This window comes from Arachis stenosperma, chromosome 4 (genome assembly GCF_014773155.1).
Source record: "Arachis stenosperma cultivar V10309 chromosome 4, arast.V10309.gnm1.PFL2, whole genome shotgun sequence".
Lineage (NCBI taxonomy): Eukaryota > Viridiplantae > Streptophyta > Magnoliopsida > Fabales > Fabaceae > Arachis > Arachis stenosperma.
In genome coordinates, this window is record NC_080380.1 from 131,189,795 (window position 1) to 131,203,821 (window position 14,027).

The window sequence follows — 14,027 nt, forward strand, 5'->3', positions numbered from 1 at the left end:
TCATTAAAGAGTAATAAAACTTACTAATATGTCTTGTTAAGCAACTGAGGTAGAAGATTAAAGCGGTGAGGTAGATATTAGATACTCACATGGCTTATTAGAAAGGACAGGAGTCTATATATCATGTTTCACATGAGCACAAACGATGACGTTTTGCTTTCCCCAAAAGACGTTATTAGATGATTTTCATCGTCTCTCTCCCTTTGCTTCATGTTTGGAACACTAAACCTCCATGAGCAGTATAGTAGCGAAGAGCGTGGGAGTGGAAGAGATGGGGTGAATGACAATGGTAGGAGTGTGAATGAATTTTATATATGTTTGATCATCTTGTAGACCTGCCAGAGATTATTGATAATGGAGTTATGGAGAAAAACTATTGAGGGAGAGATGCATTCTAACAAGGCCAGGAAGACATTTGAAGTCACTTGTAACAAGTGTGGTAAAAAAAGGTCATTACTACAAGACTTACTCCAATCCCCCTAAAGATCTTAGTTGAAAGCATATGACCAAGAAGAAAAGAAGAGCTAGCAAAGAGAGTGTTACATCAGTGGACTCTACCGATACCACAATGGTATAATCCCTTAGGGTTCGATTTATCCTATATATAAAAAGCTAAGTTTTGATGAGGGGTTTAATTGTCTGTAAATAAAATGCTCAGATGTTTAGTTGATCATATCTAAACGATGATTTATATTGATTCAGGGAGCAGAGAAAAACAGTCAAAATGTTAATTCTGTAGTACTACCATGAATATCCAGTAGTCAGCAGGTTCATAGTTATATCTCTCAAAGTTGTGTCCATAATCTTGTCATTATTTTTATGTGAATTGTATGTTATTTATAACTGTAGACAAAGGTAAAAAATATAGAAGAAGAAACTACCTAAATCAGTTTCAAAGGGAGAGACTCCAGTAGTACAAAGGGATGAAATTTCACTTTCACAGATTGCTCCCCAAGCAGAGGTTGTAATCTGAATCACAATAAATTATACTATTTCATTGTTCACTCCATTTCTTCCACTTCCACGCTCTTTGCTATTGCTTATGGAGGTTTAGGGTTCTAAACATGAAATAAAGGGAGAGAGACGACGAGAATCATCTAATAATGTCTTTTGAGAGTAGCAAAATGGGGTCGTTTCTGTTCACATAAAATAGGACAGATAAACTCCTATCTTTTAGTCACGTGAATATCTAGCATCTACTTTATCATCACCTTAACCTTCTACCTCAACAACTTAATGAGATATATAAGTAATTTCTGTTATTTCTTAATGGCAAAAGTGGATCGCGTTGTCATTCAAACAAATGGATAGAGGCCGAGTTAGTACTTTACTCTAAAAAATAATTACATCTAAACAAATCATATATACTACAATATAGATTGGTTTCTTAATTATTTGTATCGTTAAAACAAATAGATTTTATTCAGGAGGCATCTGTTAGTGACTTATTTTTCTTAGTAAAATATATTTGTCACATTTTATTATGAATCTTTGTCCTGCTATTAACATGTGGCATTGAAAAACCACATCACTCACTTAATAGTCATGTAGTTAGGATTTTTCTGTCAGTAGTTAATGATTCTGACTAATAGAGAGACTTATTTAACTATTTATCTTACGAAAATAAATTTAAGAACCTCAAAATATAATAAAATTTAAATGGAAACGAAATTGTGATGCAAAAATGATTGGAGATTTATTTGAGTATAATTTTAATAAAAATAAGGTTATATCTTTTACATAAAATGAGAATATTCTCAATTACTTCAAATTAAACGGCAGGCCACACTATAAATACATGCCCATCAAGGACAACTAACATAGAGCACAAAGAGTGAAGGAGAAATCAAATTAAAGACTCTGCCACAGGAAGAGTATAGTGTCCAAATGGCACATGCAAATAATAAGGGTAAAGTTTGTGTCACTGGAGGCACAGGTTTTCTTGGTTCATGGCTCGTCAAAACACTCCTTGAGGATGGTTACACTGTTAACACCACTGTTAGATTTGATCCAAGTAAGTAAGCTTTCATTTAATTTTCATGATATATATATATATATATATATATATATATATATATATATATATATATATATATAATATAATATATATGACATATATTTATATAGTAATTTAAATTTCTCTAATTAATTACTAAAGATCAGTTTAAGATTTTATAAAGAGATCGAACAGAAACAGTTTCATCGCAACAACATATGTGCAGATGCACCAATGCTAGTTGTACTTTATTTATTTAATTTTTTTTTGTCAAAATTGTACTTTATGATCTGATGTTATCATAAAATTATTTATTCAAAAATATCAATTTATTAGATAAAAAATATAAAAGTATAGAAAATAATTTTTAGTTAACCAACATTAATTAATTTTATGATTTAGATTTATAATTTAAAATAAATAAAATATTTAAAAAATGAGTAGATTTTGTTTAAGAAAATTTAATTAATTTTTTAACTTTACTAAATATATATATATAAATAATTATACAATGATATTATATATATTAAAAATAAATTAAAAACACGTGAATTTATATCTCTAACAAGACTGTGGGCACATGCAGACAAGAAGAGAGACATAAGCTTCCTCACAAAGCTATCAAAAGCATCAGAAAAGCTAAAAGTATTCAATGCAGATTTAAGCAAGCCAGAGAGTTTCAACGAAGCAATTGAAGGTTGCATGGGGGTATTCCACGTGGCATCACCAATAGACTTTGCAGTGAAGGAAGCCGAAGAAACAGTGACAAGGAGAAGCATTGATGGAGCCTTAGGGATCCTAAAAGCATGCAAGAATTCAAAGACAGTGAAGAGGGTGGTTTACACTTCAAGTGGCTCAGCTGTTTGCTGCAAAGAAGAATCTGAGGAGGAGGAGGATGGTTTTGATGAGAGTAGTTGGAGTGATGTTGAGTTTCTTAGGAAATTCAAGCCGTTTTGTTGGTCCTATGCGGTTTCAAAGACATTGACGGAGAAAGCTATGCTTCAGTTTGGAGAAAACAATGATTTGGAAGTTGTTTCTTTGGTTGCTCCTCTTATTGTTGGACCATTCATCTCTCCAAAGCTTCCTGATTCGGTTGAGAAAGGACTTGTTTTGGTGTTAGGTAAATATATTTAATACTTATACCTACTAATTTTGATTCGTTGATACTTAGGTATTCCCGGTGTGATTTAATTCGGTTATTTAGAAAAAAGCTATTTAATCAAATTGTTTATTATAATTTTGGTTTAGTTTGATTAGATTTTTATATTGAAATCAATTGAACTAAATTATACCAATTAAAATTGATTTAGTTTGGTTCACTTTGTTTGTTTTTTTTTTAATTAATTTATTCAAACCGGAATTCGAGACAAGATACATCCAAGTACCTATATATGCAATTAGAACATCAATATTTAAATGTCACTTCTAAATCACAACTTGCAATTGAGTGCAATGCATCTTGAACATAAAAGAGATGTTAAAATAAAGAACATAATATTCAATATCATGTAATACATCATCAATAGTAAGAAACTTATGTTGTCAAAATACATATTCCATACCTAATCAAAGCTGGATAATACCAAAGAATCAATGCCAAATCTGTTAGAAAATAACCTACATAAATATAGGAAAGAAAAGGAAGAATATATTAGCAAACAAACTAATTGAACAATTCAACAACATAGTAATAACTCCTAAAACATAACATTACTAAGAAGATTATGAGAAAGAGATATTCAGTAACAAAAAAGGGAGCTAAATACAAATTAAAGCATAGAAAAATATATTTAAATATGTTGTATGCAGCAAAGTAACAGTAATAATTATCATAAGTCTACATATTTTATTACCTCCGTTACATGCAATATGTCATTACATAAATTAGATAGACTTAAAATTAACTTTTGTCATAATAGAATTTGAGAAAGTAGAAGATATATAAACAATTAGCTCTTCACGTTAATCGTCACTGAAGAAATCTGATCTCATGAGGAGATAAAAAGATACAACAGATACAAAAATAACATGAACAATAAAGAATTCCCTGCAATATAAAATGTTGTTGTTCAAGTAAAAGTATCAATTATTGAACAAATCTATAAACTAAAATCATAACGCAATGAAATTTTACCCGTTATTCCATTCTATTTTTTTTATTGCTCAATTTGACATATCTCATGAATAAGAGAGAACTCATAATAACTACCAATCTATAAATTAAATAAAATAAGTTGAATAGATAAGCAGAAATACAACAAAATAAAATTATTAGTAATTTCAAAAAATCAACAATAAATACACTGAACAAATAATTAAAAAACACAAGCTGAAACACAACAAAATAAAATTATTAGCAATTTTAAAAAGATAAAAAACAAATACATTGAACAACAATCAGCAACAAATAATGAGAGAGAGTGGAAGTTGGAATGTGAAAGGTGGAAAGAGGAAGGAGTTCGACGCTGAGAGTGAGAGAGGGTGGCGCTAGGTTATTTGGGGCCTAGGGTGTTGGTTTTGTTAGGGTTTTTATGTGAATCGGTTCGATTCGATTTGGTTGAAAATCAAACTGAACTGCAGAAAAGAATTTTAAAATTTTCTCATCATCTATCTTCAACCTCAACCCTACCACTGTATCTTCTTTCACAAATCTCGAACTTTCACATACTTCCATTACCATCTTATTAATGGCGACAAAAAATGCAAGCATGACCGACTCTCTTTCTTCAGAGAGCAAGATCTTCCACCCAGCCAGTAAAAAAGAACCAAGCTCACTTGCCTCCATATAGTCATCTTCTTCTTCCTTTGACTATTCCATTCTCCCTTCAAACCCTTAAAGAACTCAATAACCTGAGTCTCATTCTCTAATCCCACCGTCCTCTTCTTCACCTCTTCTAAAATCGGGTCAACAAAACCCTCATCCTCTTCCTTCTTCTTCGGTGGACGCGGTGGAGGAAAGGTGATGCTACTATTACAATCGCCATCGAATTCTCGTTCTTCAGCGGCCGCCCTCGCTTTGCTTCTTCATCCTGCTACTGTCCATGACGTCGCAGATCGGAATGCTTTGGAGAGCGAAGACATTCGACTTTGGTGACTTGATTGAACTCCACCTGGAAGAGGACGAGTGCGGAGAGACCCAATGCTGAAAAGCCTCTGAAGCATTTTTATGGTTTTGGGGTTTTCTTCGTCAAGAGAAATGTGGGCGATGGAGGCGGGAGTGGAAGGGTTCGGGCAGATTTGAAGGGATCGACAGGGTTCCTCGTCGTCTGCGGCAGAGGCGAAGGGCTCCAGTGCACTCGCCATTGCATTTGGGATTGCCACTATTATTTTGATGGTAGGGTTGAAGTTGAAGATAAAAGGTGAGATGATTTAAAAAAAATTTAATAAAACAAAAAAATCAAAAGTTTATTATTTTTATCACACAAAACTTATTTTTTGTGTGAATATAACATTAGTTTTTATTTTGTTAAGTACTTTTGTTAGTAGTTATAAAATCAATTTTGTTATGCTATTAACAATATTTTTGTTAATTTTTATTTATTTTTATTTATAATTATGTTTAATGAGAATATTTTTGTAGATATGTCTAATAAAAATATATTTTTTATGAATATGTTTAATAAAAATATCTTTATTGATATATTTTTTTAATGTATCTTTTTATATATGTATTTAAAATATAATAATTAATTATTATTGACAATAAATTGACAAATCATATGTTAATACTTATACTTTTTTTTACAAAAATTTATGAGTATAAATAGTTATTTTTCTTGGTATATACAAATTGATGTTTTGATCATAGAAGATGAAGTATATATCCATAAAAGATACTAAAATGTGGTTTGATGGACTAATAATAAATAATAGATAATAGATAAAATATATTATTATTTACATATATGAAGTTTGTTTAATTTGTTTCACAAATTTAGTTTGATGATAATTATTTGAATTGAAGGTCCATCATATCGCCCTCACTTAGTTATGGTGAATGGTGATAGTTATATTTTATTAATGTAATTTTTTTAATTTAATAGTTTAATAGTATATTTTTAATTTATACTTTTAAATATTATTAATTAATTATTAACTAAAAATAATAAATTTTACTGACTTTCTATTATTTTTTATTTTATAATTATGAGCTAGCTAGGTATATATATGTAACAGTGGTATTATTTGGCTCAGTTTATTTAATTTGTTTCCCAAATAGTTTGATTTTAATTATTTAAAGGTCCATCATATGATCACCCTCACTTAATTGTGGTAATAGTTTATAGTTATATTAAAAAAATACTATGTCTACAGAAAAAATTAGTTATCAAATCAATTATTATATATTTATATATTTATATGTATAATTAAATTTATTTTTCTGTGTATTTTATATTTTAATATATATTTTATATTAATAATTAATTTTAGTCATTAATTTTAATACACACTTAATATGATTGTAATTGTATTTTATAGTTATGAGCTAGGTATGCAATAATGGTATTATTTGGTTAGCTGATTTATTTTTTTTTTTTGGTTCTATGTTTAATTTGAATTTTTCTGTTCATTGTTGCTATATTACGGTGGTGTTTGTATGGTTTAGAGTGGCGTTTTCTTTGCCTTTAGTATTATATCCCCTTCGACCTTTTCTTTTTAGTTTCTTTCTTTAAGAATCCTTATCTTATAACAACTAGCAAAAGTTTTCTCTAAGAATCAAGCATATTTTAAGCATGAAATATTATACTACTGTTTTTTCTGTTTTTTTTTCTAATAATTAATGAGTTTTGATACCAAATTAACTAAGAGTGTAGCTAATTAGAGTTAATTATTAATTAAAAAATAAGTCTATTATAAAAAGAAAAAACTTTTTATTATGTTAATTTTTGAATTTTAAAATTAAAAATAAAACAAATTAATTCAAATTGACTTATATTATAATTGGTTCGTTATATTTTTTTGTTAAATATAGATGAATTAATAGTACTTTAAGCTAATAAGTTCCTTATAATACGTACAAAGTTCTTATTGAAAGAAACTAATTAATGTTATTTAATTTGCAGGTAAGAAGGATAAAATTGGGATTACACGTTTCCACATGGCGCATGTTGATGATGTAGTTAGAGCACATATATTCTTGCTTGAGCACCCTAACCCTAAAGGGAGATACATTTGCTCACCATTTTTCATAGATATTCAAGAAATGGCTAAAATTCTTTCAGCCATGTACCCAGAATTTGAAATACCAGCAACACAGTGAGTTTCACTATATATATTAAAACGTCAAAAATTAAAAATCATAAATTTTAAAATTTTAAATATTTAGAAAGACATTTAAAAACTTTTAGAATGCTATATTATTATTATTATTATTATTATTATTATTATTATTATTAGTTTAATTTTAATATATACTGATAATGTACGTAAAATATTTTGATTGACAATGTCATTTAATCAAATTTATTTTTATAGGTGATCATGATAGATAAAGAAATAAAATAAAATGATATTGTTAAACTAATACATTTGATGTAATTTGATTGATTTGGTTGTGCATGCAGTGAGGTGAAGGAAATTAAGGGGTTCAAGCTACCACGTCTAATCTCAAACAAACTCATAGATGCTGGATTTGAGTTCAAGAATAGCATTGAGGATATGTTTAAGGATGCAATTGAATGCTCCGTGGATAAAGGATTTCTTTGAGATCTCTAGTTCTCTACTAAAGCCATTAATTAATAAGTTAAGAAAAGAATAATAACTTCACTATCTAAGACAATGACTAAAAGTGGTTTAATAAGCAATAATTCATAGAAGATGGCAAATAATGTCTAAATGTTTAATCATCTGAACCCTAGTTGTGAGACATACTATAAATTATTATGCTGTGTCGCATATATATGTGTGTGATGTTATATGTACAATTCTTTTTTAGTAGTGCCAACGTCAGCAACTTTTGTGATTTGTAGTCATTAAGTAACTATTAATGATGTTTTTAATGGTGTGAAATTTCATCTAATAGTGTAGGATTATCCACTTTCCTTTTGTTGGTTATATGCTGGACAGAATTTAATAAAGTTGTTGGCCTAAGACTTTTCCATTCTGTTTATTAACTAAGTTCAACTAATTTAATCCAACCGCAACTAAAAATATTCTCAAGAATACATGTCTACACACGCTTTACTTCAATACTCAGCATCCTTTTCAATTTTCATTTACTTAAAACCAAAATCATTCATCTGCTAATTCCAAAATATTCAAATTTAAAATCGAAAATTTTTTTCACACACTCTGTTACCTAGATTATTTTTTTTATTTGTATTTTTTTTATATAGTAGGAGTACATAAGGAGTACATAGTATATAAAAGTTTATGTACTCCTACTATATAAAAAAAATACAAATAAAAAAAATAATCTAGGTAACACACTCAAAATCTTCTCATATCAAAATCTCAAACCCTAAGCAAAGAGACTCAACATTAGAACACAAAAACTCAAACGTAAAGTGTTTGATTATACTTCATTTATTCCTCGCGAAAATTCAACTTCAATTTCAAACCCTAATAACGAGCACAGAAACTTACGATTATTTATTTGATTATTGTTTATTTGTTCTTACTCGCGATTCGCAAAGACATATATTGACCTAGTGATAAATCATAGTTAGGAAGAATGAAAACAAAAGGAGAATGAAGTAGAGATTATTTAATGGAGATTGCTTGAGAAAACTAAATTTAAGTAGTTCATGAATCTGCAATGATCTGACTAAATAGAAAGTGACATGTAGATTTCCATTTTTTTACTGTGGTCTATTATTTATGTACTGTTGTCAATTATTTATTTGCTCAGGTTTATTATTTTTATATATGCTGTGGTGTTACCTATTAATTATTTCTCAACCAGTTCAATGTCTTCTACTTTTTACTCGCAAAGACATATACTGACCTAGCGATGAATTATAATTAAGAGGAATGAACATAAAAGGACAATGAAGTGGAGATTATTTACATGTAGATTGCTTGAGAAGACTAAATTTGAGTGCAGCTTAGCTTGATCATCATATATAGTGTGTTATTAATGCCTACAATCAATGTTTCTGTAACGACCTAACAGTATCCTAACCCTTCCATTTCTGTGGTCTATTATTTGCGTTGTTGTTGTCTATATATAAGTGCTACGTAACCAAAATATATTAATTAATAATTAACCAAATTTTTATTGAGGTCACATATGACTATATGAGTTTAATTAGATATAATTTATTCTGTTTTTAAACCCAAATTCACAATAAACGCGTGTATAACAACATCTATAACTAAAGAAAATAAGAAATAATAAATGCACCGTTATCCTCAAATTTATGGTAATTATTGTGCTTGTAATCAATCAAATATGTTATATTTTTTCTTCCACATTCAAATTGAAAATCACATCTAAATAGAATCACACTCAAAAGTCAAAACATACTCGCACAATTACCCAATCTCATATCCAAAATCATTTGAAATTATAGAAATAGAGGAAGTTTCTAGCGTGAAACAATTTGAAAGGAGGCCTTTGACGTAATTATTGCACAAAAAGATCGAGTAAAACTCCAAGAAGGGAGAGAGAGAAGGCTTCACCACTTTAACATCTTGACAAGACATAGATATATAGGGTTTCGACACTAATGGAGATCTAATAGTTTAGCTCTTTTGTTTGCTTGTTTTGCACAAACTTGATTTATTATTATTTGTCTTAATTTTTTTAGATAATTGTTTTAGGTGCTGTATGTGGAATTTAATAACACCCCAATATTAATTTTTTTAGGATGTCAATGTGTTATATAATTGGATGTTAATAATACGGTCACTACAAGAAAAAAATCTATGATTACGCTTTTTTTGTCACGCTTAAAAAGTGTGGCAAAAAATGATCAATGGCCACGCTTTTGTGAAGGTGGCGATTAAATAGAGATTCGGTCACGTTTTTTCTTGCTACGCTTTAAAAATGTGGCGAAAAGAGTCAACAGCCACGCTTTTGGAAGGGTGACAATTGATTAGAGATATGGCCACGTTTTTTTTTTCACGTTTCAAAAACGTGGCTATAGAGTGAAACAGGATCGTTTTATAAGCGTGGCAACAGATCTTCATTATAGTTGCGATTATGAAGCGTGGCCTAAAAGTTATTGAACAATAAAACCCTTATGACCCATACAAAGCTTCGATCCGGATCTCCTCCTCGCTCTTTATTGAACAAATAAACCCTCGTCACTCTCAACTCTCATCTCCATGGCAACCTTGGAAGAGGGCAGATCCCCGCTGTGCCATTAGCCTCGTCACGAGCGTCGTCACTAGCGCCGATCTCCTCTGCATCTTCCTGCCACCATGCCCTAACCTTCACCATTGCCTTCCTTGTCATCGCGCTGCTACGTCCCCTCCACCGCACCTCCGCACCGCGCCTCCGCCTCGCATCTGCTACATCCCTCGTTCGTGTTTGCCTCGATTTTTCCTGCTGGTGCGTTCCTCTCTCTCTCTCTCTCTCTCTCTCTCTCTCTCTCTCTCTCTCTCTCTCTCGGAATACTTTCACATACTTTCACAAGATCCCAGCCCCTTCAATGTAAGCTCTTCCATCGTTTTCTACCACTTCGTACTCCCCCACTCATCTAATTACTCTCCTGAATTCACTTTTCTTTATTAGCTTATTTACTTTCTACTTCCTACAGAATCATGTGTTTCAAATACATCGAAATGAACCCTAGGCACGCGTGTATTGCTCTTGTTAGTTTTGCGCCTTTGATTTCATTTTAGCTTTCGCTAGGTTAAAAATCTGTTTCTCATTTGGTGAATTCGCATAGAAAACATTTGAGCTTTCTAGGGGTTTTCACACTCAAAATAAAATGTTTTGCTCTACTCTTCCTTATAAAAAGTATGAAAGATATATAACTAACTGAAATTCATTTCCCGGCACATGTAGAGGGAGGAAAAACTAGTTGATAAGATAATAAAATAGTTGAATTTTATCATATATATCAGCTAAATTATGGTGCTCTTAGTATTTTTCTGTAATAATATTATTAATTAAAAAGGTTGAATAAGCTAAGCCTGCTGATGTCGATATCATTTAGTATGTTGGAAGTGATGACTGTGAAGAAGCTAGAGAGAATTGAATATTTACATTTTACATTTTAGTAAATTTCCTCACAAATTTTATTTAAATATAGAGTATCATGTTTGAATTAAACTCTAGATAATTAATTTGTTGTATCATTCTTATTCTCATAGATTTATAAAACTTAGAAATACTTGTTTAGTATGTTTAATGCGTGTTCTAAAAGTTTATTTTTATCCAAATTTTTATTATGTATTAGATTATTAAATGTATAATTATTTTCTGTATTAAAAATGTGCAAATCATTGATATTATATGATGACACATTAGAGAGGATAATTTTACACTTTATTTTCGTAAAAACATGGAATCAGTTTGATACAAAGACTGCAGGGAAAGCCAGTCACGTGAAGAGGAAGGATAGTTGTCAGGTAGTTGCTAAACAAAGAACAAGTAAAAAAGGTGTGACAACAGAAGCTTAAGAAGGGAGAAAAGCCCCTGCTGAGGGGTGTGTGTGATGTGAGTAAAAGATTTTTTTGCTTTTATCTGAAACTAATTAATTATTAAAAAGATCTGTTTAAATCTTTTGTGGGGATGTATTTGTTGTAATTTTGTTTGTATTGCTTATGATTAATGATTAATACAAGAGATTCTATTGCAAAGATATATGGAATCGTTAGATTAAGAAAACGTCAAGTAGGAAGAGAGAAAAGAGTTACGGATTTGAAGGACTTGAAAAGAAATGGTTCCATTTTGGTATTTTGCAATGACATGCTTAAAGTAAAGGCTTTATTTGGAAATAATTGAAAGGAATACCCTATGCTTTCAAATAAATTAATGCTTTTCACTTATTCAAAATAAGCCTTATTTGATCTACTACTTCTATTGCCATTCAAGTCAAATGATTGTATAGAATTAGTGTAGTCTGTGTTTTTGAACAATTTAGTGTAGTTATTAGTGTATTTATTGCTTGTAAATTGCAGTGGCATTGTAGCTTGTAGGCATTAATTAAAATTGAAGGGAAGGGGTCCTAATGCATGTTAAAATTATATTGAATGTTATGTTGTATTATATTGTTTTAGGTTAGAATTGAAAAATTTTGGTTGTTAAAAATGATAAATAATTAGATTATTATATTCAAAATTTATTAACTAATTATTTTTGTTAAACATATTATTATATAATGTAATGTTTTTATTAGAATATTTGTAAAAATATAATTTATTTAAAAATTATATATAATACATAAAATATTAACCTTTTTTTCAATATTTTAAATAAATACATAAATAAATAATATACTTTTGAATGCACGCCTACCAATTATATATTTATTTATATTAGTAAGATTTAAATTAATGGCATGAATATCAATCTTTTATATGCTAATTAGGATATTTAACTAATATAAGTGGCATGAATATTTGTGAGCATGCATTTGGGACTTAAAGTACTAGACTTGCGATATTGAGACTGATCAACTTGATATCACTTATTTGGTATGTAAAGGGACCAGATGTTGACTCACGGACACGGTCGCGGGCGAAGTAGAGGCAGAACAGGAAATGCTATTCCTGAAGCGATAGGGAATAATCCTAACCCTGTAGGCTTTATGGCTGCCTTGGAAAACATGGCTGCGGCTATGTAGGCGACAGCCGAAGCTCTGGGAAACCAAATGAACAATGGGAATAATGGTAATAATGGTGATGAGGGCCCTATAATGCTTTCCTCTTTTCTGAAGGTTCATCCTCCGACCTTCAGAGGAACCTCAAACCCCACTGATGCGGACAACTGGATTCAGGCTATAGAGTGAGCGTTACAGGCTCAATAGGTTCCTGAAGTGCAGTGGGTTGAGTTTGGAACTTATCAGCTACAAGGAGAGGCCCAGCACTGGTGGCAGGGGACACGGCGAATCCTGCAGCCAGATGGTATAGAATTAGTGTGGACTTATTGTTCCAAACAGAGTTCTATAAGAAATACTTTCCCAGTTCAGTCAGAAATGCTAAGGAACTTGAACTGCTTTAGCTGAAATAAGGTCAGATGACTATTATTGAGTACACTAGCAGGTTTGAAGAATTGTGCCGCTTTTCACGGATTTGTCAAGGTGCGCCTGAGGATTTTGCCAAATAGAAATGCATTAAATACGAAAGAGACCTTATGAGCGATATTTTGAGCTCTGTTGCACCGATGGAGATCTGAACCTTCTCTGAACTGGTAAACAAAATCAGAGTTACTGAAGAATGTCTAAGAAAGGCGGCATTAGATAAGGGTAACCACCGAAGCTTTGTTAGGGGAGATCAAGGAAGAAATTTTGTGCCTAAAAGTCAAGATTTCAAGCTAGGCGGCAATATTCCACAGCAACATCAAGGTCAGAATAACTTTCGGAGGTTCAATAATAAGAATAACCAGGGAAGAAGACGCGGAAAACAAGCTCAATTTCTGCAGGACGACTTGACTTGTAGGAAGTGTGGAAGGTACCACCTGAATACTCTGTATAGGGCCGGTTGGGATGTATGTTATTATTGTGGAAGACCCGGGCATATATCTTGGAATTGCCTAGAAAAGAAGAGTCAAGAAGCTAGAAGAGCTCCGCAGGCGGGACGAGTGTACACTATGGTGGCGGATAATTGGTGCGCGTGTACGAAAAATCCCACACTTTTCGTACAGCAGTAGTACCTGCAAGTACACTGGGTCATCCAAGTAATACCTGAGCGAGTCAGGGTCAATCCCACGAGGATTGTGACTTGAAGCAAGCTATGGTTATCTTGCAGGTCTTAGTTAGGCAAAATCATAAGGTTGTTGTATTAGAGGAAACTATTCATAATTTGTATTTGTAAAATAAGTATTTTCAGTAATAGGAATAGAGTTGAGAGTCAGAGTTGCTTTATCTTTCTGAAGTAACTCTGGTACTATTGTCTTCTTTGCTTGTGAATGATCTTC

At 31.1% G+C, this 14,027-nt stretch overlaps 1 protein-coding gene across 1 annotated transcript; it reads left to right on the forward strand.

The window, feature by feature from the left end:
• Positions 1–1,834: 1,834 nt before the first annotated feature.
• On the forward strand, positions 1,835–7,932 carry LOC130976695 (vestitone reductase-like). Its single transcript, XM_057901609.1, has 4 exons — positions 1,835–2,014; positions 2,583–3,116; positions 7,060–7,252; positions 7,561–7,932. Exons 1-4 carry the CDS (start codon positions 1,888–1,890, stop codon positions 7,700–7,702), a joined length of 996 nt encoding a protein of 331 aa, XP_057757592.1. The 5' UTR covers positions 1,835–1,887; the 3' UTR covers positions 7,703–7,932.
• Positions 7,933–14,027: the final 6,095 nt, after the last annotated feature.

Coding starts and splice junctions, on each gene's coding strand:
- LOC130976695 (XM_057901609.1), top strand. CDS start 1,888: ATGGCACATGCAAATAATAAGGGTAAAGTTTGTGTCACTGGAGGCACA. Junction 3,117..7,059: donor AGGACTTGTTTTGGTGTTAG/GTAAATATATTT, acceptor TTTAATTTGCAG/GTAAGAAGGATAAAATTGGG. Junction 7,253..7,560: donor TTTGAAATACCAGCAACACA/GTGAGTTTCACT, acceptor TTGTGCATGCAG/TGAGGTGAAGGAAATTAAGG.